General features: G+C 45.0%; 1 protein-coding gene across 2 annotated transcripts; it reads left to right on the top strand.

The window, feature by feature from the left end:
* Window positions 1–1,227: 1,227 nt before the first annotated feature.
* Window positions 1,228–24,242, top strand: LOC147331415 (DDB1- and CUL4-associated factor 1-like). 2 transcript variants are annotated; one of them, XM_086293709.1, is made up of 30 exons: window positions 1,228–1,411; window positions 3,313–3,509; window positions 3,635–3,711; window positions 3,833–3,906; window positions 5,324–5,437; window positions 5,885–6,022; window positions 9,089–9,697; window positions 9,779–9,880; window positions 11,984–12,142; window positions 12,230–12,409; window positions 12,509–12,618; window positions 12,834–12,933; window positions 13,498–13,667; window positions 13,840–13,964; window positions 14,396–14,472; window positions 14,826–14,990; window positions 15,142–15,297; window positions 16,170–16,829; window positions 16,920–17,197; window positions 17,307–17,505; window positions 17,824–17,906; window positions 18,028–18,112; window positions 18,295–18,528; window positions 19,029–19,122; window positions 19,221–19,325; window positions 20,589–20,662; window positions 20,768–20,857; window positions 21,273–21,437; window positions 23,447–23,567; window positions 23,984–24,242. In XM_086293709.1, exons 2-30 carry the CDS (start codon window positions 3,319–3,321, stop codon window positions 24,052–24,054), a joined length of 4,806 nt encoding a protein of 1,601 aa, XP_086149835.1. In that variant the 5' UTR covers window positions 1,228–1,411; window positions 3,313–3,318; the 3' UTR covers window positions 24,055–24,242. The 2 variants fall into 2 exon arrangements, with proteins under 2 accessions (XP_086149835.1, XP_086149836.1); XM_086293710.1 differs by having other exon boundaries at window positions 23,447–23,583.
* Window positions 24,243–24,587: the final 345 nt, after the last annotated feature.

Raw genomic sequence — 24,587 nt, 5'->3', positions numbered from 1 at the left:
CCCAACTAAACCAAAAACACAGAACCTGGCCAAGGACAGAGGCCCACAGTTCATCCGTAATATGAAAGGTAAGGTCCTGTTCCCATTTAGATTTGATAGCAGCTGGAGGAAACATTGGAAATTAAATTGTACAGGGCTGATATTATGCCCCTTGAGGTTGGGTTGACCATTAAAAAAATCGTCTACTGGATTGTGTGGAGGTATTTGGGGGAATTCTGCTGTCACAGTCTGCACGTAGTGTCTGGCCTGTAAGAAACAGAAAAACTGAGCTGCAGCTACGCCAAATTTGGTGGATATTTGAGAGAAACTTGCAAATTGTCCATCTTCATATAAGTGCAAAGGATTTTAGGCCCTTTCTAAGCCAGATATGAAAAGCATTATCTGCCATCGAGGGAACAAATGGGTGGTTTGCTGCAACTGGGCTTTGAAGTGAGAAAGCCTGGAGACACAGACTCTTCCTAAACTGAGACCAGATTCCAAAAGACTGCTGGACAACTCCATTGTTACTGGGTAGAGGCAATGCCAAAGGGAGTGATGAACCTAGTCACAGGTAGGGAACTTTCCCACTTGAATATGACTCCATGGCAACCCAACCTGGTGGTGACGGTTTGAGATGGTAGTGTCTCCAATACAACAAACACCTGATATTGGCGGCCCAATAATAGTACTGGAAATTAGGGAGGCCTAAACCTCCAACCAGCTTGGGCCTTTGAAGATGTATATGAAATTTTCAAATAAAATTTGTTAGCCCCATTTGCAGAGTAATCAAAAAAAAGCCAAACAATAATTTCCATAACAGTCAAATAGATAAAAGAAACAACTAAACTCTTGCCAGAAATGATTAGTACATAAGCAGGACCAGAAACATCCTCTCTTTCTGACATGAACAGTTAACATCAATGTGTTTTTTAAACATCGTACAAGAAAAGTTATGGTGGGGTAAAAACGACGAATGACTTTCAAATATATTTCCTTTACTTTGTTGGTAATGTCCAACTTTTCTTCCACTCCAGGTCTCGGTATAAATTATTCCAGTAAGCAACGTCACGGTTGTCTTTCGTGTTTTTGGCGGGGACACCGATCTGTTCAACAGAGGAAACCGCAGGATCCAGCGGCAGAGGGGTCAGAACACCCGCAGGGATGGCGTGAAACATTGTGGCATAGTCCTTTTGGTGGAACAGGAATTTTGAACTACAAGTCCCAGGGAGAGCGTCGCCTGTGTTTCGTCATCTAACGTCGACTCGTTCTGTTGACGTCGCGTGCGGCCGCCGGGAGAAGTTTGAAAATAAACGTGAAAGTTTTTTTCTCGTGAAACGTTGAGTGTCGGCGCGGTTCGAGCTGCTGCTGTGAGGCTGAGCTGTGAGAGTTTGTACCGAGGAGGGAGCGGAGCGCAGAGGAAGCTGCTCCTCAGGTGAGTGACGTGCGAAACTCAGAGAAGCTAGCTGTGTCCGACATGCGGCTGCCGCACAGCGCCGCTTCCAGTGCGCTCAGAGGGGCTTGGCGCCTTATCTCACCGCGGTGGGACCCGGAGGGAGGGACAGGGTGACGGGGGGAGGGCAGTCGGACAAAAATAAAATAAACAAAAAGATGCGAGTCGAGTTAGAGCGAGTTAGCCGAGTTTGCTAACTGCTAGCCGGGCTGAGCTTACCCTCTAACCCCTGAGCCCGGTATCCGTGCAGAGGCCACCTGTTGGTGCACAGGTGTTTCCAGCTGTCACAGCTGTGTTTGTGTGTGAAGAAGCCTCCCGTCATGCCTCAGCGCAGAGCGTCTCTGAGACGGCGGCCGGTGAGTTACAAAGCCTGCCGTTGTTGGTCGGACAGCAGCAGGTTGGACTGTGCTTACAGCGCTCAAAGTGCGGTTTGACCAACAACACGCATCGTAGCAAATATAACATCTCCGCTCACCTCTGGATTTTTCCGCAGAAAGAGGCTTTTTAAATGACCCGAGTGCCTCCTACGATATCAGTTTACATACACGTTTTGCTTGAAAAATAACATTTAAAAAACATTTGAAATGAAATTAAAAGCAGCAACTTCCTAACGGCTCTTTCAACACCTGTCTTTGAAGGTGTTGTACCTCAGTATTTGAACAAGCGCCGAGTGGATGTGATGACAGAAGAAGTTAGGAAGTTTGAAAAAGTCCTAAAAAAGTTAATTTTTACTTGTCTTTGTTATAATTTATATCAGACCTCTTCATAATTAAAAAGAAATGTCATAAAGATGCATGCTGGCTCATGGTCAGCACAATTAGGACTTAAAAAACAACTCAGGATTTTGCATACTCGTTAATCAGAAAAGGCATTAGCAGGTTTTTAAGTAAGTAAGGCTTATTTATATGCTGCTTCTCAAGTACAAAACTCACAAGTGCTTCACAATGCAGAACACATACAGCAGTTAATATGGTACAAAAACTAAATAAAGGCAAGCCTGCACAGGTGGGTATCAGCAGTGTCCACAGAGCTTATGTCCAATGGAAGCAAGTTCCACAACCACAAAACTGCGCTCTCCTTTTGTCTTTAGCTGGACCTTGGTGCAGCCTCCGAGCGTTAATCGTCTGACTTCAGACATTTAAACCACATGGATGGTTTTAGTAACTCACTGATATATGGAGGCTTCTGACCACGGAGGACACATCACCAGGATTTTAAACCGAACATTAAACTTTATGGGGAGCTGGTGTAAGGAAGACAGAATTAGTGACTTTTATTTCATGTGAACCAAACCAGGCCATAAACAGATATTATTCTAGTCTTTTCAATTAAATTAAATAGAATTTTGTATTTTTATCCACTCACACTTTCATCCATCCAGTAAAATCAGCAGGATTTTAATCAGTTTCTGTTGTTTGGGTTTAATTTAGTTTAAAGTCACATGCTTGTGGTTTTAATTAAATGTGATCCAGTTTTGCTCACTTGTTGAAGTCACACTCCACAGTTCCACTTTGAATCAATGCTATTAAGGCGTCTCATAGCATCGACAAACTGCTGGAGACACTCCTCAGAGATGTTGGTCTATGTTGACACGACGGCGTCACACGGCTGCTGCAGAGTTTTGTGACATGGTGCATTATCCTGCTGGAATCAGCCATCAGGAGATGGCACACTGTGGTCATAAGGGGATGCACATGATCAGCAACATTACTCAGATGGTGTTAAGAGAAGAAATGACCTCCATACCATTACAGCACCAGCCTGAAGTGTCCATGATGAATAAAACTGCACAAAAGTATTTTTCTCTTTAACTTTAGCTCCACATCTAATACAGCACTGAATGATCTGCCTCTTCCTCGCCTCCTCCTCTTCCTCTCTTCCAGGCAGCAATGTCTTCTGCGGACGAAGAGCCATCGGCCGCCATCGTGGCCGCCTTGACGTCTGCGTTATCGAGTGCCGTGTCAGCTGCCATGGCGGTTGCCATGGCTGTTGATTCAAAGGCGGATCTCTCCGCGTTGCTCGACGAATGGGAAGAAGCACAGAGAGGCCCCACAGAGCAGCTGGTGTCCGTCTTAAACAGGTTTTGTTTTTTTTTTTAAGCTTTTAGCGACGCAGATGACGTGTGACGTCAGAGCCTCTCAGTCTGCCTGAGTCTGTGGGTCCATCTTGAGTAGAAACCCTGTCTCATCAGTGTGTTTTCTGCAGAATATCGGAGCTGATTGAGAAAGAGATGGGAGAGTATCACAAAGCAGACCCGGATCCGTTTGATGACCGTCATCCAGGTGAGTCCTGGACCCTCTGGCCTCTATGTTGCATGTTTTCCACACTCGGTTCCGTAAAATGATTTCAACAACCAATCATTCAAATTGTTCAGACTTTTGTGACTCGTGTGTAACGTTGCAGGACGGGCGGACCCTGACTGCATGCTGGGACAACTCCTGAAGATGCTCTTTATGAACGATGACTTCACTAATGCAGTAAGGGCTGCTGCTTGTTTTTGTCCTCTTGTAAACCAAATGATGGAGTGTGGTTCCAAGGGTGGGCCGTCAGCTATGGCAGCCTTATCAGGCTTCATGCTTTGAGTACAGAAGCTCCACCCAGCAGCCATTAAAGCCTTTAGCTGGTGCCAGGACCGTATGGTATTGAATCTTTATTTTGAACATGTTGAAATAGTATAACAACAACAACAACAGAGGGAAAATGAGACAAACAAACAAAGCAAAAGCACTTTGTCTTCCTGTTTATGCCCTGCTCATCAGAAATTCTTCATTACAGTTTGTTACATGTATTATTTATTTATTATTATTTTTTATAACTCTAGTAACACATCAAAACATATACACATTTACATATATATTGTCATGCGCTGGCTGTGTGGAGGTAGATGAGGACCCAAACGCAAGCTCACGGAGGCAGGAATGAACTCAAAACAGCTTTATTGCTGGAGAGAAAAACCATACAAACTAAACTGGAAACTATAACATATTATACGGAGAACCACACGGCCATGGATGAGGGAGAACGCGACACAGAACTGAGGGAGACGCGGACATAAATACACAGAGGGTTAACGAGGGAAGTGGGAGCACACGGGGGAACACAGGTGACACAGATAATCGTAACGAGACAGGGCAGGAGTGAACGCAACACTGACGGGAGACTGTCAAAGTAAAACAGGAAGTACACAGAGGTTCAGACAGGAGGAGAGAGCGCACGGGTAGAGCAGGGACATGACGGGCTGGGGAAAACATGGAATGAAACAGAAGGAGGGGAGACGAGGGCTCACAGATACACAGAGGGGCACACAGGGGGGAAATCAAGGAACAACTTAACAGAACAACCTAGAAACCAGGGCATAAATAAAGAACAAAACACACGAAAACTAAGAATACTGGGCCAACATGGCCCAGGATCATGACACACACACACATATACACATCATTATTGTGAAAGTAGTGGTGAGAACGCCTGATCAGAGCCCCGCCTCCTCCCTGTACTTTGCAAAAACTGTATTTTTGAACCGCTGTTTAAACTGAGGCATGCTGGGACATTGCTTCAGTTCTTCACTTTGTTCCACAGCTTCACGCCACACACACACGTGCAGAAAGTTTTCAGTGTTGTTTGATACGGGGGGGATTTTTAAATTTAGTTCCCTCTTCAAACTGCATCTCCGTTTTGTGTGTTGCTTTATACATAATTTGCGCTGTGAGAAAATGAACCAGATCTGTCATTTTAAACTGGGCATCAAGCAAATCTGCTTTAATAGACAAAGTCTTTGTTTATACAGCCCCATCACGTGTCCACAGTTTAGAAATGAGGCCAGTGAACGTTGTCTCGAGCAGGTAGCTGCACAGTTTGTGCTACACTGTAAGTTTGTTTTTGTGTGTTTCGCAGCTGCTGGACACGTACATAATGACCAGCAGGGAACACAGCCTCAACACAGCAGCCTGCCGCCTGCTTCAGAACATTTGCCCGGGCCTGGAGACGGCCGTCGTCTTCCAAGAGAAGGTAAACACTATTTAGACATAAATCACTGTTAGATTATCGAGCTGGTGTGTGCGTTCAAAAAACAAATTATGGACACGTCTGTAAAGTGTCCAAAAAATATTTTACTATGAGGGATCACATGTTTGGGGGTGGTCCATGTGGAGTTAGAGGATTTGGGTTTTGTTAGTTTATACAGTTCTAATAAATGACAGTATATGGATGTGCATATCAAAACTGAAATCCACCTTAATAATGTGCATTTCTTTTCATGATGGTACATTTAAAAAAGTTTTTGCTGTGTAGATTAAAGAGGAAGTGATGGTTGTTCTGTAGGAAATATGGGAATAACTAATTTGAGTAATTATCACAGAGACTTTTATTAAAAGGTTTCCAACTCCTGTGAGCAGAATAAGCACTGGTTTCTGATAGGCTGTTCCTGTGCTTCGCTCACCTGTGCTCTCTGTGCAGGAGGGTCTGGCTGAAAGGTTGTTTGGCTGGGCTCGTGAAGCAGAGCGCCCGCTGTGTGTCTACGCCACGGGTCTGCTGGCCCGAGCCATGAGCAACCAGGAAGTGGCGGCCAACTACAGAGAAGAGAACGCTCAGCTGGTGGGTGGCAGTAATTAAAGACTGTATGTAAAAGATGGACGTGGCTGTCGTGACTAGGGTTGCAAAGGGGCGGAAAATTTCCGGTAAATTTCCGAAAAGTTTCCGGTAAATTTCCATGGTAAGTTAAGCTTGGGAATTTTGGAAATATTCCATATTGGAAACTGTCCATGGAAATAATGGGAATTATGGAAATTAATGGGAATTTAGGAGAACTAACTGGGAATATATTATTTCCAAGCATAAATATAAACAGAAATCATAAGAAAACCTCCATGCAAAATGTTTTCAACAGATATTTAAACAGATTTATTTGTAAGTACAGTAGAATAGAACACGTTTCAATAACTTGTTTCATGGATGAATAAAAACAGAAATGTTGAGTTCAATATTACCATCCCCTAACCCCGCTCATTCAAAAATGCCCCCTGTCCAAAAATCTCCACAAAGTCCCATTCAAAAGGTTAAATGAAAAATGCCACTTATCCTCCAAAACGTCCCATTAAACATTCAAATCTTCCTTCAAGCAATCCTCTTTTCTCATTTTTGCTCAGTCAATAGACTCTTCCTGGACCTCATCATCATCCAACAACATGTCCACTTCCTCAGCATCCAACTCTGAGTCTTCCTCTTCAGTGTCACTTTCCAGCTTTGTTGAGGATGGCTCTGTGTCAGGCTCAAAGAGCCGTAGGTTTGCCCGAATGCCGACCAGCTTTTCCACTCTCACATTTGTGAGCCTGTTGCGAACCTTTGTGTGGGTGTTCCCAAACAGTGACCAGTTGCGCTCGGAGGCGGCTGATGATGGTGGGATTTGGAGGAGGATGGAGGCTACAGGTGCAAGGGCCTCAGATTCACATAGTCCCTTCCACCAGGTGGCTGCAGATATGTGCTGGCATGACTGCCATATTCCATCCCCTTTCCAAAGGCCTTGCTTTGTTCGATACTTTGCCAAACTGCCTAGAACTTTGCCTTTATCGAGACCCAGGTGGTCAGACATGGCTGTAATGACCGCATAGGCACCGTTGATCTCTTCCCCGGAAAGTATGCCCTTGTCATATTTGGGGTCCAGCATGTATGCTGCTGCATGCACTGGCTTCATGCAGAACTCCCTCCGCTGTTCCAATGACTTGACCACACTCTTATTCAGAGTGTCCATTGTTTTTAGTGCCATTATGTCTTTTAGGAGAAGGTTTAGTGTATGGGCTGCACAGCCAATAGTAGTTATATGAGGGTAGGTCTCCTCCACATGTGCCCAGGCAACCTTCATGTTGGCTGCATTGTCAGTGACCAGTGCAAAAACCTTATCTGGTCCAAGGTCATTGATGATCACTTTTAGCTCATCTGCAATGTATTGGCCTGTGTGTCTGTTTTCCTTTGTGTCTACACTCTTGTAGAACACAGGCTGAGGAGTGGTGATTATGTAGTTAATAATTCCTTGTCCCCTGATATTGGACCATCCATCAGAGATGACTGAAATACAGTCAGCTTGGTCAATGGTCTGTTTCACCTTTGCTTGAACTCGACTGAACTCTTCATCCAGTCGATGAGTAGACAATGCATGTCTGGTTGGGGGAATCTATGCTGGTCGGAGAACATTCAAAAATCTCTTCCAGTACACATTGGATGTCAGCATCAGGGGTGAGCCAGTTGCATAGATTGCACGAGCGAAACACTCATCTGCGTTTTTCTGGCTAGTGTCATCCATAAAATCAAAGAATCCTCTGATGCCAGAGGGACCAGGAGCTGATGAGTGGGTATCTGACTCTGATACAGCTGAAACAGATTCATTTTCCCCTTGAGTGGAACTCCTGGCTGCTGCATGTGTTGGGCCTTGAGGAATTTTTTTGCACTTTGCAATGTGCTGCTGCATTTTTGTGGCATTCTTCACGTACGTCTTATCACAATACTTACACATATATACAGATTTCCCTTGTACATTAGCTGGTGTAAAATGTCTCCACACATCAGATAGCGCACGTGGCATTTTTCTGTAAAATAAAACAAGAGCTTGTAAAAATGCTAATGCAATGCAAGAGATCGTACTAATAAAATTGCAATATGATAATAAACAGATATAAATAGTAAGGCTAGCTAAACAACTGGAATGATCTTCAAAACAAAACAACCAAATGAGGAAGCTAGCATCTTCTTTATGTTATACTAGCTATGGCTTATTTAGCATCTAACAGATGCTAGCATTTTATTTAGCATCTAACAGATGCTAGCATTTTATTTAGCATCTTATCAGATGCTAGCATTTTATTTAGCATCTTATCAGATTGCTATCTACCAGATTAATACATTTTATGTGATATTCACAATTTAAACATTTAATGAATATATTTTCCCATAATATCATCAAAACTTACCTCACTTGTTAAGTCCACAGGCTCAAATGTGTGCCTTTAATACTCTTTGTCCTTCAGGCTCAAAAGTGTGGTCCATGTGTACATGTGATGGAGGCATGCACAGTGCCAGTAGGTGGTCTCAATAGCCATGCAGCAAGCTTGTGCTCTGTACATGTGATTAAGGAATGGCATGGATATTCAAGTGTATTTGAATTGCATTTGTTTGTTTTTGTCAATATTATGCTAAAATATACTTTCCTCAACTATATTTAAGTTCCCTAAGAAGAGCCAACCTTCAATTTTGAAAATTCCCGTTTATTCCCATAAATTCCCGTTAATTCCCGTTAATTCCCATGGAAAGATTCCATCTTTGAAAATTCCGGGAATTTTGCAACCCTAGTCGTGACATGATCCACAGGGTTCTAGATTCCACATTTGGATCCCTTTTAGCATTTTGTAGTTTGGAAGTGACCATGTTTGGATGAGAGGATGGCGTGCTACGTTATCAGCTAATGTTGGTTAGTTTTGTTAATGTGCTGTGTGCATAGACCAGCAGCAAACATGTTATTAGTGCATCGAGTGTGCAGCGTCCTACGGTTAAAAGTCTGTTTCACCACAGACTTCATGCTTTATGGCTGTAATCTTTTATATACAGTCTTTGCGCTTGATTTTTAGAGTTTTTGCGTCAGCGTCATAAAATCTGAGTTTCCTCATCCTCCAGGTGGCCGTTATGATCAAGCGGTTACACGAGCTGCAGTCTCAAGAGGCCACGAGTCACTTTAGTGCCACCCACACCTCAGAGAATCTACCTCAGGACTCTCAGGCTGAAACTGCACAAACCTCAGGCGTCACAACGGCCCAGCAAGACCCGATGGAGATGGAGGCGAGAAATGAAAGAGCCGGGGAGAGCAGCAGGACCACGTCCAACACCAAACCCACGTCTCTGCTCGGCTCAGCTCAGAAGAACGGCGGCCGCAGCAGCAGCTCTGCCCGACTGCTGCCAGGCTTCGTTTACCAAGTCGCTCCGGACTCTGCGTCCAGGGAGACGGAAGACATGCAGGGAGGAAGAGGTGGAGGAGGAGGGAAGAAATGGGCTATAAAGGAGAACGAGAGGAAGGCAAAGCAGAAACTGAACATTACCAACTCTTCGGACAGGAGTGGAGAGGACGCAGAGAGGACCGAGGCCAGCGAACAGCCGGCCAGCACCTCCTCATGGTCTGAGATGAGCTCCGTGATGATCGGCACCGACTTCCGCCTTTCACCGCTGAGCCCGGCCATGGAGCAGCGGCTCATCCTGCAGTATCTGACCCCGCTCGGAGATTACCAGGAGGTAGGCGTGCAAATCTGAAACTGTTTGGTGAATGCAAATAATTTTAATAAATTCACAACTGATGACCCTCCTTGTGTGCAGCTGCTGGCTGTCTTCATGCAGCTGGACACGCGGTCGCTGCTGATGAACTACATCGACCTCAGACAGACCAACAACGTCCAGCTCACCTTTGACGCCCTGCTGGTAAGGATGACGGCGTCCCTTTGAAAAAATTGATGTGGAGGGAATTTTATGAAATGCTGTGGATGATTTAGTGCTTTGATGCACTCTGAGTGAAGCGTTCGTACATGCGTGTATATCAGTGGTGCAACGGATCACGGTTGATCCGTAATCCGAACCGATCACACTCCACGGTTCGGTACACACGTGATCCGAAGATTTGAAAAAGAAGGAAAGTATGCGTATGGTGCGCGTGGTCAGTCTGTCAAGAGATAGCTATGGTCGGTGCTAACGGTCCAAGTGCAGGAGCAGAGGAGTTTGCGGTATTTAAGCAGCCCTTTGCCTCCCAGTCCGACCGGGCTAAAGCTGTTACAGAAGCTACTGCGATGTTTAGCTGCAGACGGGAGGCCGTATTCTGTTGTGCAAAACAAGGGTTTAAACTGTGATGAACGTGCTTGAGCCACACTATGATATCTCGTTGCACGTCCACTTCAGTGACAAGATCGTTCCAGGCATGTATGAGTTATGGCTGAACTGTCCCAGGCATCTTCTGTTGCCCAACTACAAACGGTTGGAGCTCCAGGTCAACGGAAAGCTACGTGACCGTGACAGCTCGTTGTATCACAGCGGAGTGGTAGATACAAGCCCTGTACTGCACCTCAATTTGTTTTTATATAATTGCGTGGAATGAGTCTTGAGTTGAATGTTTTTAATAGGCAAAAAAATACTTAAAAAGTTCATAAGTAAATGTTAAAATCTTTTCTTTTTTTCTGATCCAAAAATTGATCCGATCCGTGACTTAAAACCGTGAGATCTTTGATCCGTTGCACCACTATTATATATTCTACTCATATATCATGCTCAGAGAGAGCAAGTCCTTCCAGTGTGTCAGCATCTGTTTGGTCACTTGCTGTCAGATGATTGTAATTCAGTTAGTTTGTTCCACGTTCAGCATTGATACGTTTGTTACTACGTGTTTGAACAGCTGCCTTAAAGCAACATGTATGTTTGTGTGTTCTGATTGTGTTACAAGTTATTGTGACAGAACGTGGTGTATGTTTATTTTACTAATGTAACTTACTGAGGGGTTTTTAGTGATCTTACAAAAGCAGTAAATCTTTATATCGAGATGCTTTAATGAGCCTCAGCAGCTCAGATCACGTTTCGCCTTGTTTGTCAGTGCAGCCCCTCCCCGCTGAGTCCGAGCGTCTGTGTGTGAAAGATAATCCAGACCTCTGTGGGTGGCTCTCAGCCCCATCACCACAGTTTGTTTCATTTTTAATGTGATGAAACTGAGTAGAGATATTTTTTCTTTTTTTTTAACAGTGTCGTACATGGTCACATGGTCACATGTAGGGAGACGTGTTCCATCTCTCAGTTGTTTGTAGATCGTGGACACTGTTCAGTGCTTCCCGTGTAGATGTTTTGGAGGAACTAACAGGCTCTTCTGATAATGGACGGGTGTCAGATTAACTGAAAAGTTGATGAATTGATTCTCCTGTTTCAGCTCAATCGATCCGTCGTGTGAGTAGAGAAGCAGTAAAAGTGGGATTCATACGTCCGTGAGCTGATAAGTAATCATAGGTAATTGCTGCCTCTGGCGTTCAGTAATTCTTCACCAGAGAAAAAGGAAATTACAATTACATTAAAAGTAAATGTCTTATATTTAAATTTTAGCTGATGCAGAATCTCACGTAGGTGAAGCTGCGAGCCGTGAACGTTGCAGGGCTGATGTTGGAAGACTGCTGCATGTTTATTTACTCTTGTTTCAGTCGTAGTCGTGTGTGGTGGTGATGATTAATATTATTAATATTTTTGTCCATTTCTATGCCAGTTTAGGGATTGTTGATTAAAGCAAAGCAAACTGAAAAGGAGAACTTTTTTTTATTTTTAGATACATTTCTATATGATTTCGTTTTGTTTTGAATGAGTAAATCTTATTTTTAAGATGAAATGAAATCATTTTCCCCTTGTCAATAAAAGTTTATCAGTAAACCCACTCACTGTGGTTCTTTTCACATCTACGTGAAACCTTTAAATCCTCCTCGTTATATTTGCAGCACCGTGTCATCTGATAAACTGATGTTCGCTGTTTGCAGCCTCACTGTGTCGTTGCTCTCTCGTCAGTATCTCGCCTCGCTGCTCCTCCATAAGAAGTTTGCTGCAGAGTTTATCGCTCACGGAGGAGTGCAGAAACTCCTGGAGATCCCGAGGCCTTCAATGGCAGCGACCGGAGTTTCTCTCTGCCTCTACTACCTGGCGTATAACCAAGACGCCATGGAGAGGGTAAAGCTACAACACTCTTCTTATTGTGTGCAGGATTATTACAGCAACCGTAGCTCAGTCATGGTGAACACTGTCCCGCGTTTGCAGGTGTGCACGCTGCCCGACGGCGTGCTGTCCGACACGGTGTCCTACGCGCTGTGGCTGCTGGAGTCGTCGCACGCGTCGGGCGTCTGCCACGCCACCATGTTTTTCTCCATCTCCTTTTCATTCCGAGCGGTGCTGCAGCTGTTCGACCAGCAGGACGGCCTCCGGAGGCTCGTCAACCTGGTCAGCCGTGAATCTTTACTCTTAAACTATTTAAACTAATTTCAGAAGTAACTATTTCTTTCGATCGGACACTTTTAGCATCGTCTCCTCTGCCTGTAGATCAGCACTCTGGAGATCCTGAACGTGGGGAGCGAGCTGTCCCGGCTGAGTGATGACCAGGTGTTCTCCAGCAGGCAGACAGCCAAACACACCTGCATGGCCCTGCGCAGGTGAAGCGATGGGTGGAGACACAAACACAAAAATTCTTATCTGACACAGCAGCCATGTTTTATTTAGATATTTGTACATATATAATGTATTTCTTTATTGTGTTGTCGGGTAGAAGTAAAGAAATACTCTTCACAGTCTGAACATGCAGGCAGTTCCTCTCTGCTTGTGTGAAAGTTTGGAAACACACTCATTGATTATCGATTACTTTGTGAAGGTACTTTGAGGCTCACCTCGCCGTGAAGACCGAGCAGGTGAAGCAGTCCCTGCACGCGTCGGACGGCGGTATCGTCATTCCCCAGCAGCCGTTTTACAAGGTACTCGATGGAGTTTGTGAGTCGTTGCTGTGCTTTTTTATTTAAACCACAACAACAGATTTCCCTTCTTGTCAGTGAAGATGAAATGCTGACGAGCCTCCTGCTTTTGTTGGTGAATCTCTGTGTCGTTTGCTCAGATTTCATTTTGATCTGAAACGTTGTGTTTTATAGTTCTGTGATCATCATGTGACTCGCTGCCTTTCTTAGACTGGTTGTGTGTTTGTAAGAGAAGGACTGCCTTATAACGCAACTCTTAATCACATTTGTGATCTGGATTTAGATATGTGGATTTTAACATTATAATGTGGCTGTGAGCAGATGAGCTGTTTCATGCTCACCTGTAAGTAGTAGTGATGCTTCAAAATACGTAAAATGATAACCTCAGAGAAGCTGTTTGTTTGCTCTAAATGACAATTTAAATGTACAATGTTTATGATATAAATGCAAGGTGTTCAAACACTGAGCACAGACTGAATATAAAAGATGGACGTAGCAGCCGTGACATTTAATACGAGTCTTGGCTTCATATACAACTCATGAAAGTCTGCGGCTTCCTGCTTTCAGGCCTATTCGTACACCAGAGAGCAGATTATTGAGATGATGGAGTTTCTCATCGAGTGCGGGCCTCCTCAGCTGCACTGGGAGCCGGTCGAGGTCTTCTACAAGTTGGCCTGTGTCCCCTTAATGCTGCAGCTCATATCTACAGCCTGCGACTGGAGGACTTACTTTGGCAGGTAACCCTGCTCACACACATACCTGCACGCTGTGAGCACTCGGTGGGAGTTTTTATGACACAGAAAGGAGTCGGTGTAAAAGTAGCTTTGCTTGCTTTCTGTTTCTGTGTTGCTCGTCTTTGTACGCAGCACTGATGTGTAACTGGAGTCTTTTTCATGTTTTTTTCACCAGGAGCGACACTGTGCGGTACGCTTTGGACATCCTCTCCATCCTGACGGTGGTTCCTAAAGTCCAGCTGGTCCTGGCAGAAACCGTAGAAGTTCAGGATGAAGCCAGGTCCCCCGTTTCCACTGTGGGTCAGTAAATCTGATCGTTTTCTCCTGTAGTGCTGCTAAAACTGTTCTGATTGTTTCCAGCTCCATGTAACATTGAATGATTCAGGATTTGAAATAATCCTTATGAATCTTACACACAATCCAACTGTCTTCTGATTGGTTGCCACTCTCAAACAGAAAGCTTGGACAGAGGGTGGGTGGGGCCTCTGTGCTCACAGCTGATCGTTTTAAGGATGTCCTCCTGCTCACGGGCAACATGCAGATCCAAGAGTAGATAAAACTGGGCGCTCGGAGCAGCCTGGCTTACTCGATCTCTCAACCTTAAAATTATTAACATTCATAAACATTCATGTGACAGTAAATGAGGAAAAGCACAAAGGGTCCACTGTAACTGAGAGATGTTGTTAACCTTTGGGTGTTCTGCGCGTGACCGTCTCTCACCTCTGCTTCAGGTATGAGCATCATTCTGGGTGTGGCAGAGGGCGAGGTGTTTGTCAACGATGCTGAGATCCAGAAGTCTGCACTGCAAGTAAGGAGAAGCTCTAAATATCTTAATGAGACATTCTCCCGACTTTGATGACCTCCAGAAAAAGGGTTTGCCCAGAAATGTGCAGAGTCTGTGCAATCAGAATGAGAAGATTGCAGGTTAACAGCACATGAGCGCACATTCATGAAGGATCAGCACGTTATGACTTATTCAGAGCAGGCTGTGAGGTCTCAGACGTCCCTCCTTAGAAACAAACTTTAAAGGCGCATTTGCAGAGATCGGCTCACGAATCTGAATGTTTAAACTATTTTATCAGATAAAACTGTTTTAGATGCAGCATTTGTGCAGCAAATGATGAAAATTTGTCCGTCGTTTCCTCTCTAAAATCGTCGCAGGTGATAATAAACTGCGTGTGCGCCCCTGACCAGAGCCTGAACTCTATGGGGGCTTTTGCGGTTACCCCTCTCAAGCCATTACTCCATCCCCAGCAGCCCCCCACCCCTCACAACAGGGTGTTGGCCCACATGTGGCAGGTGGTGCAGAACAACAATGGGATAAAGGTAAGAGCAGCAGACGAGCAGTGGGAATTTTCCCGGTTTGATCCTTTTGGGGTATCTGGGGTAAAAATCTGCCCCGCTGTGGTGACCCCTGTTGTAAATAAGAGATCGCCTGAAAGCGAAATGCTTTTCGTGTTCCTCGTGTCGTCTCCAGGTGCTGCTGTCCCTGCTGTCAGTGAAGATGCCCATCACGGACGCCGACCTGATCCGCGCTCTCGCCTGCAAAGCTCTGGTCGGACTCTCTCGCAGCTCCGCCATCAGACAGATCATCAGCAAGCTGCCACTCTTCACCAGGAGCCACATTCAGCAGGTGCGCACAGGTGTATCTGAGTGAAAGACCTTTTAATGCTTTTGTGGCAAAAAACAGACTGAAGTTTAGGGTGTCCGGACAGTGGTGACGAAGCCGCTGTATAAACTTGGATTTTGAATGCCGAGTGCGCTTTCCTCGCCTCGCTGTGCCCAGAAATCAGTTTGCATCCATCTGCAAACGGTCATCTTCTGAAAGGCTTCCCTGCCACCTTTTCATACGCACTTAAAGTTGCACACTGTGGCTAACTGCAGCTTATAATATAAAATATTAAAGCTATTGTTAGAAATCTTCATTTCATGGCTCGGACTCACAGTAAGTTATTTTATTGAACAGATGTCAACAACAGCAGAGCTTTACTAACTGTAGCTCACAAGTTAATAAACGATTACTTTACTATTACTAAAGGCTTTTCTGCAGGAAGTGAGGGTGTTAGCAGCGTTCAGTCCTTCCACAGCTGCTCTCTGGCCTGCAACACGCTGCCCTCTTTATAGAAACGTGGGCGGTAATTGGTGTCAGCAGCAGCATTATAACAAAGCAGACAGGCATGCAAAGCATAATGAGGCCCAAGTACAATTTAAATATTGGTGTATTTATGTTTTTTAAACTCTGTGGCCAGAAAATTTGAATCTTTTGAAACTAGAGAGAGAAAAAAATCGATTTGCATGTATGAGTCATTTCTGCTTCATCCGGCAATTTCATGTCGCTTATTCAGGTTTTTCAGGAAACTGATGACGTAGACGCCTCAAAAACTACACGATACATGAAGGTTTAACAGACTAGTGTGGTGCAGTTATAGTAATGCTGCAGTTGGAGGCAGGGTGGAGGATTTCCTCCGGCTCTCGTCGTGTTCATGCTCTGTTTTCTGTCTCCAGCTGATGAAGGAGCCCGTGCTGCAGGACAAACGAAGCGAGCACGTCCGCTTCTGCCGCTTCGCCGCCGAGCTGACCGAGCGGGTGTCTGGCAAACCTCTTCTCATGGGCACGGACGTGTCGTTGGCTCGCCTGCAGAGGGCCAACGTGGTCGCCCAATCGCGCATCACATTTTCCGAGAGGGAGCTCCTCGTCCTGATCAGGAACCACCTCGTGGCCAAAGGACTTCAGGACACGGCAAACACGCTGGTCAAGGAGGCCAATTTACCTGCAGCGACCCTCTGTCCAAACCCCTCCCCTTCCTGCGTCACCCCCCCGCCCTCCGCCTCAGTGGTACCCAGGACTTGCAGGTTAGCGGGTGGGATCGCAGCGCGTATCGCCAGCCATGTTGGAGCCTCTCCCGTGTCCTCGGGTGCTTCTGTTTCTCCTTGCCCCTCTTCTTCTCGACCCCTGGCACCTCCTCACCCTTCGTGCTCCTCTGCATCTACCTCTGCCCACCCCACTCCTCCTCCCCCTCCTCTTCCTCATCCTTCACCTCAGGGACAGGGCCCATATCCACTTGGCCGGATTTTGTTTTCACGGGAGCGTCCGGTGGCCCCGTGCAGCTCAGGGAAAAAGCTCCGTGCACTGAAACAGAAGTCGGATCACGGTGCTTTCATACAGGTCAGGGTTCGATCGGTCACCAGTATCATCGCCGTGCTCGCACACAGACACGGCCTAAGCTCAGCTACTCTTTCTTTCCCTCTCTGTCAGACTCCAGCAATGAAGAAGCAGTTGGAACGCCACCTTCCTTCCCCTCCAACGCTCGACAGCATCATCACCGAGTACCTGAGGGAACAACACGCCCGCTGCCCCAACCCGGTCACCACATGCCCCCCTTTCTCTCTTTTCACGCCCCACCGCTGCCCGGAGCCCAAGCAGAGACGACAAGCCTCTCCCAACTTCACCGCCCGCCTGGGTGCCAGGGTGCTGTACCCCAAATACGGAGGTGTGGACCGAGCGTGTCTGGATAGACACCTGATCTTTAGCAGGTAAAGAACAGACTCACCTGTGCAGCAAAAACGGTTATTTAGCTTATTTTTGGCTGTTTAAAACGGACCTCTGCTTCTCCACCGCTCTGCCTGTTTTCCCTTCGTCGAGGTTTCGTCCAATGTCGGTGTTCCACGAGGGCGACGGAGACGAGAGCGGCTTCACCTGCTGTGCCTTCTCAGCCTGCGAGCGTTTCCTGATGCTGGGAACCTGCTCCGGCCACCTCAAGTTCTACAACGTCCTCTCGGGAGAGGAGGCGGCCAACTACACCTGCCACACGTCCGCCATCACACACCTCGAGCCCTCCAGGGTATCTGCACAAGCATTTAAACACACCTGTTGTTATCCTGCACAACGTTTCCCAAACATTTGCATATTTCATGCGTTTTTTTATCTGAGGCTACGTCCTCGACCGGGTCAGGGACAAATCTGCACTGAGTATATTTGAGTTTCTGATGTAAGAAGACGTCTGGTGGTGTGGATTTGTTTTCTTCTATAAGCTCAGCTGATCTGCAGGCACTGAGGCGACTGCCTGAGCTGACGTTATGCTCAGCTTTGATATGAATAGCGGCTGCAGCCTCAGCTCTTTTTGTGCCGTTATTAGAAAGTAACCGTTTGTGCTTCTTAGGATGGGAAACTGCTGCTCACCTCTGCTTCCTGGAGCGTCCCTCTGTCGGCTCTGTGGAGCATGGATGGAGTCTTCATCAAAAAGTAAAACCGCCACACCCTCACGCTTCACTTTTAATTTTACACACCTGTGTATGCACTGCATAGACACCCTGAGGTGTGGACTGTGGTCTTCGTGGTGTCGATGTGTCTTTTTCCCCTTCAGAAACTCCTTTGCAGACGATCACTACGTGGAGTTCAGTAAACTCTCTCAGGACCGAGTCATCGGCACCAAAGACCAAGTCGCAAACGTAGGTCGCCCAAAATGTTCTGCTCTGCCTCCTCTCATCATAACAGCAGGAAGCAGAGTTGATGTTGATAAAACTGGAATCCCTTAAATTAAAAATCTTCATTTGCATTTAAACTACTGACAGCAGGAAACCGTAGATTTGGAGTTCATTTGATTCTCATCGTTTGTCTTCGTGTCCTGAAGATCTACGACATCCAGACGGGTCAGAAGACGCTGACCCTGAATGACCCCGGCCTGGCCAACAACTACAAGAGGAACTGTGCCACCTTCAGCCCCACTGACGACCTGGTGCTAAACGACGGCGTGCTGTGGGACGTGCGGGCGTCGCGGGCCATCCACAAGTTCGACAAGTTCAACATGAACATCAGCGGGGTCTTCCACCCCAACGGCCTGGAAGTCATCATCAACACGGAGATCGTATCCTCTGATGCTGCCAGGGGCCGTCTTTTCTGTCCTTTTCTTTCCTTTACTGCAAAAAATATAGTTAAAATGAAATGGGTCATTAAAAAACGTTCTGGGCCCAGTTAATGGCATGTGTATGCAAAGGAGCTGTTCAGTGCTGAGCCCTGCATGTTTCTGGTCTTCATTAATGCTGCTGGTTTAATGAAGCAGGAGAATCTGCTGCCCTCATTATTGAAGTGAACTTGCTGCGTTTCACCTGAGCAGGTGCATTTTTACAAATTCGGCCTCGTCCAATTTACCCTGCTTAAAAAAGACATGGCCTTTAATATTTTTAATGCATATTACCTGATGAACCATAATGTCAGTTTGGGTCTTACAGTCTCCAAAACTATAGTCAAAGTTTAAGATCAGATTATTGATCTCAGCTGTAATAACGACGCAACAAAGCGAGCTGCACGTGTTTCTGCGTCGCCCCCCGTTGTGTCGTAGTCGTGGGCCTTGACAGCAGGTGTCAGTGGGACCTGAGGACCTTCCACCTGCTGCACACCGTCCCAGCCCTGGACCAGTGCAGGGTGGTCTTCAACAGCAACGCCACCATCATGTACGGAGGTACGAGCTCATGTGTCTGAGTCATTACGAGCACAGCGAGGGGCCGAATCACCGCTCTGACGTACGATGTTTTTCCCTCCTCCTGCTCTCGCACACAGCTATGCTCCAGGCCGACGATGAGGATGACGCGATGGATCAGCAGATGAAGGGTCCCTTCGGCTCGTCCTTTAGAACCTTCGATGCTACGGACTACAAGCCCATCAGTAAGGCTTCACTTCCTCTCACTGTTGGTCAAACACAGTTTATATACTGGGGCTGGGGATCGTCACTGATTTCTAGAATTGATTTGATTCCGATTCACAAGGTCCCGAATCGATTCGATTTGATTTGAATCGGGGAAATTTTGTTATGATTCAGATCATGCATCAGGACATTTCCATATTTTTATATCTATAAAAAGGAAGCTGACACTTGTGAGACTTTATCAAAGGTGTGAGCATCACAGCAGAGGCCTTTGTGTCAAAGTAGCTGAGGATGAAACAGAAACACATGAAGGTGATTTTCCTGGTCTGGATTTTATAAAAATATTCTGCAGTCGATCAAAAACGAAAGAAAACCATTAATCAGCATCTGAACATTACCTGATGCTGCTGACGTGAAGCAGAGCAAAGTTACAGCGGTTTGATTAGAGACGCAGCGTTTTGCAGTTTTGCATAATTTTAAAAAGTTTAAAATTGTCCAGAAGCCTGTTGAACAGCAGAAATGAAGTTTTCTCTTTGGAAGTAAGTAAAAGGAATAAAACAGCGATCGACTGCGCTGTAAACAATGGTAGACTTGTGATAGTAAGCAAATAATGCAGAAAACAGATTTTTAGACAGGAAACTGTTGTTGAAGTACAGAGAGAGAGAGAGCTGTGCATGAAGTGTGATCAGCAAAAGTCAGAGTGAGTTCATGACGATGTTTATGTGAAGCGTAGTTTGGATCTTCTTTTGCTGCTGGTTCAGTCAATATTGTTTGGAGAGAGATCAAACCTGCAGCTTCAGAATCAGCACAAAGACGTAAACACAAAGCTCGACCCGCCGAAACATCAGGATCAGCGAGCTGTCGGCTTTCAGCCCCGACCGTGAGAAAGGCGACATCTCACTGATTCTGATGCGTCGGCGTGTCCGCGCTTTGTGTTCACGTCTTTGTGCAGAATCCGTGTTCCTGCTCTCATTTACTGTTTTAGCCGTTTGGTGGTTGTTGAAACTTTGTGAGGTTTAACCTGAGATTCTGGCGTTTCGGGCAAAATAAATTTATAATAAAAAATCGAATCAGGATTTTAATAATTCGATATCACGCTATCCAAGCCAGAATCGGTTTTAATCGATAAATCGATCATCAAAACCCGCCCCTAATATATACATATGTGTTTGATTTTATTTTAAAGGTCAGGTTTGTGCTGATCTGCCAGGCTTAGCTGCTCCTCCTGCTTTTACGAGCCGAGGTTCGAAGAGCTCGAGCTTCATGATGTTTTTGTTTTTCAGCCACTGTGGACGTGAAGAGGAACATCTTCGACCTGTGTACAGACACCAAGGACTGCTACCTGGCTGTCATTGAGGTACTTGAGCATCCGTGCTATCAGAGGGTTTATTGTTGTTTCCATTACAGCCCATGTGACCCTGTAAGGCCGCAGACACGCTAACGTGATGCGTTTACTCTGCAGAACCAGGACGCGGTGGGCTTGGACACGGTGTGTCGTCTGTACGAGGTGGGACGACAGAAACTCGCCGAGGAGGGAGACGACGACGATCAGGTGAGCGTTTGCTGAGCAGCTTTGTTTTCTTTTGTCTGCGATGACCCGACCTTCACGTGGAGGCTCATCTCTGACGACAGCTGGGTCTCTAGAGCAGCTGCTTTCAGGGAAAGAGTCCACGGTGTCCCCGTCACTGTGACCACAGTCTTTTATTTTTAATTGAAGTCTTGTGCGACTGCTCAGGGAGCGGACCTGAAGTGGAGATGAGCTTAAGCCGAGCAGTTTTATCCAAAAGCTTCTTCTTCTCTTACTTTTGATGCTTCTTTGTCTGCCGTTTCTTCTTCTTCTGCTTTTTCTGCTCTTTAATTTTATTATTATTATCTGTGAAACTTGTTTTACTGAGAAAACTTCCTTTCGTTGCTGTCGTCGTCGTGATTGAGTTCATTTTTTTAAAATTTATTTTGTGCTCTTCCAGGATGACGATCAGGACGATGACGATTCCTCTGACTCCGATGACGATGATGATGATGACGACGACGACGACAACGACGACTTGGACACAGACCCGCTCATAGAGGAGCTGGCCAATAACAACGAGGCAGAGAATGAGGAACAAGCCGACTCGCCCAGAGACGAAGAGGTACCCGACCCCCTAAATCCATCGTCCAATCAGCTTCTTTTATTTTTCACTTTTCTGTGAAAGGATTGATGAAGACAACACTTTGAAATGATAGTTTACTGAATATATAAATGTCTTGTTTTGTTTAACTTTATTTTCTTATAGTAAATATGATTTATAGAAGAACTTGTTGTTCATATTAGTAAAATTTACTTGTTACTCAGGTTCTTTGTTTATGGATGATTTATTCTGAGCTCACTCGGCGTTGTCACCATGACGACTAATATCTAAAATAATAGCAGTTACATTAAAACAATAATGCTTCTTTAGCTTCTTTCACATATTCATGGAAACTCAAATTAACAGAGACATTGAACGCACCTCACGCTAGGGCTGCTCAATTAATCGAATTTTAATCACGATTACGATCTGGGCTTTCAACGATCATTAAAAATGACTGAGACGATTATTAGCCCCTCCCTCATTTATCCGCGACCCCTTAAAGGCCGGTCCGTGAAAATATTGTCGGGCATAAACCGGTCCGTGGCGCAAAAAAGGTTGGAGACCGCTGATTAAGAGGACCTGAGGGAAGCTCGGAAAGCTAAGCAGAAGTTATTTGGAGAGGAGAGTGACTGCCGTTGGTTGAAAAGAGAGGTAAAAAAAAACTTCAGTGGTGTTGCACACTATTTTATATTATTTTTTAAAGTCATTGTTAACCCTTTAAAGCCGGTCAGAGCAGCACGCTCAGTTTTGTGTAACTATTTTTGTAGAACCTGAACCGTGTAAGCTAGCGCAATAATTTTTTTTGCATATGAAACCGGAGGAGTTGTACTTACATCTGATGCCATCAGCTTGTCCTCGGTCACGGTTTCCTTCCACATAAAGCTTTGCAAAAATTGCATAAAAAGCGCTTGCAGGAACAAAAACATAATATTCCAGAAACACGCTTTGCCGATCCGATCAGCTGTTCGTAACACTTCCCACAGTGAAACAGACGTCAGCGCGAACTGTCGCATGTCCGCCATTTCCTGGCCGAAACCGGAAGTGACGTCATTTCGCGGAAAATGTAGTTTTTTACTTGTAGGCCTTAAAAGCCTATACTGGTGTTTTTATAAGTCATGTTTGACTTTTCTGAATAGTTTCTGTGATGCTTAGAACTCGAATTGCGCTGCTGGAAATAGTTTATTTTGATGCACATGCTGTTTTCTTTGCAAATTTGCATCATAGGATTGTTTTTTCGTTTTTCCTGCAGTATATAAAAATTGCTGTATCTCCAAAATAAAACTATGATAACACTCAAAATAAATTTCCTGTTGTTGTAAACTATTTTTTGCAACTTTTTTGTATTTAAAGTTTTGAGGGATAAACCTCTTAAATTTCTCCAAGTAGAAATATATGTAAACAAACTAAACAAAAACGAATGTCAATTTTTTTGTAGTTTATTGCACTTTTTTGCAATTAATGTAGTTACTATGGACTTAATGCATACATATTATTAAAATATGGGCTATAACAGTTATTTAGCAAATTGAAATGCTCCCACAAATGGCACTACAACATGTAAAAAAATAATATAAGCTCTGGCGGACTTGGTTCTATAGTAGGTCTTAAAGGGTTAAATAAATATCGTCAAATAATCGAGATCTCAATTTCAGTGAAAATAATCGTGATTATCATTTTTTGCCATAATCGAGCAGCCCTACCTCACGCCTGTTGTAGTCAGATGGGAGAGAGCGTTCTTCGAGGCTGCGCTTCATCTCTCAGTGGATTTAACGCAACCACAACACTGCGACATGTGTTCTTTATAAACTTGAGTCCAGCTTGAAGGCGGTGCCACTAAAAACAGTCCGTGCTGGACGTTACTTCCAAACTGAAGTGATGTGACTGCTTCCCTCGCGTTAGAGGAGAAAAATCAGTTTGAGTGTTTAAAAAAAGTTCTTTGTTTTTCAGTTTTAGGTTTCACGTCTTCTCTGGTCCTCACAGTTCAGACTGCACTGGGGAGACTGATCTTTTTTTCCTTTCACGCTCAGATTGCTGATCTTCTGGCTGGCGACAGCGATGATGACAATGACAGCAACGACAACAACGACTCGGAAGACTGGGAGAGCGTCAATGATGGCTCTGAGCCGTTTGACGCTGACGGATCAGAATGTGAGTGATAATCCAGGTTTGTTTGCTTAAGTCTGTTTTACCTTCGAGGTTTTTACAAACTCACATCTGGGCGCCGAGGACGCCGAATCTGCAAAAACTGCCTGCATAAGTACAGTTCAGAATATAATATTGTTAAAAATGAGAGAGAACGGCACTGCACGTTCTGGGTTTAACACGGACAGAATGTTAATGTCTGGAGAGCATCACACCGAAACTGGATGAAAAAACCCGAGCTTTATTCCTTCATTTTTGTTCTTTGTAATGAGGCCGTTGATTTGAAGTGAACCGTGTGTGTGTGCGTGTGTGTGCGTGTGTGTGTGTGCGTGTGTGTGTGTGTGTGTGTGTGTGTGTGCGTGTGTGTGTGTGTGTGTGTGTGCGTGTGTGTGTGTGCGTGTGTGTGCGTGTGTGTGTTGCAGTTCTCTCTGGAGCGTCCGATGACGACTTGATCCAGTCCATCCGTGACCTCCATGACCGATGGTTCTCCTGACCTCAGCGTTCTCATTCGTACCTGTTTAAATGCTCGTTTCTCTTTTAAGCAGGCAGGTTGACTGTGAACACGCTCGTATGCAAATCAAATTTCTGCAATATTCTGTTTCTCTAATATATATTTTTACATTTGATGACGTCATTGAGAGATGACGAATAAATATTTCCCAGAGTTTGTGGGGCCTCAGATATGCAGACTTGGTTTTCTTCCTCTTGGTTAAATATTGAGTTTGAAATTTTGGATTCTTTTTGGTATTTTTACCTGCTGTGAAACATCTTTTTCTCCTCATTATTGATCAGCACCAGCTTTGTCTGAACTACAAAACGAGACAGAAACACAAGCTGTAGTTTTTCAAGTCCTTTCAACTCTGAAGCAGTGAGCAGTCTTTACATTTTATTTGAGCTTAATATTCATATAAAAGCAGTTATTGACGTAAAAGAAAAAGAAAGAAAAAATTATTTTATATACACAGTGTTGAGGTTGTTTTCTACAGATTTAAAGACTGGATGTTTTTAACTGGATGGATTTAGGCC

Source organism: Aulonocara sp. 'chitande type north' Nkhata Bay, linkage group LG5, assembly GCF_057382095.1.
Source record: "Aulonocara sp. 'chitande type north' Nkhata Bay isolate Kocher_YH1m ecotype deep benthic linkage group LG5, A_spYH_male_GT1.1, whole genome shotgun sequence".
Classification (NCBI taxonomy): Eukaryota; Metazoa; Chordata; class Actinopteri; order Cichliformes; family Cichlidae; genus Aulonocara; species Aulonocara sp. 'chitande type north' Nkhata Bay.
The sequence above is the reverse complement of the archived record's forward strand: the minus strand, read 5'-3'. Positions and strand labels throughout refer to the sequence as shown.

Excerpts from the sequence above, each read along its gene's own strand:
- LOC147331415 (XM_086293709.1), top strand. The coding sequence starts at position 3,319 with ATGTCTTCTGCGGACGAAGAGCCATCGGCCGCCATCGTGGCCGCCTTG. Across the intron at positions 3,907-5,323 it reads ACGATGACTTCACTAATGCA|CTGCTGGACACGTACATAAT; the intron begins GTAAGGGCTGCT and ends TGTGTTTCGCAG. Across the intron at positions 20,858-21,272 it reads AGGGAGACGACGACGATCAG|GATGACGATCAGGACGATGA; the intron begins GTGAGCGTTTGC and ends GTGCTCTTCCAG.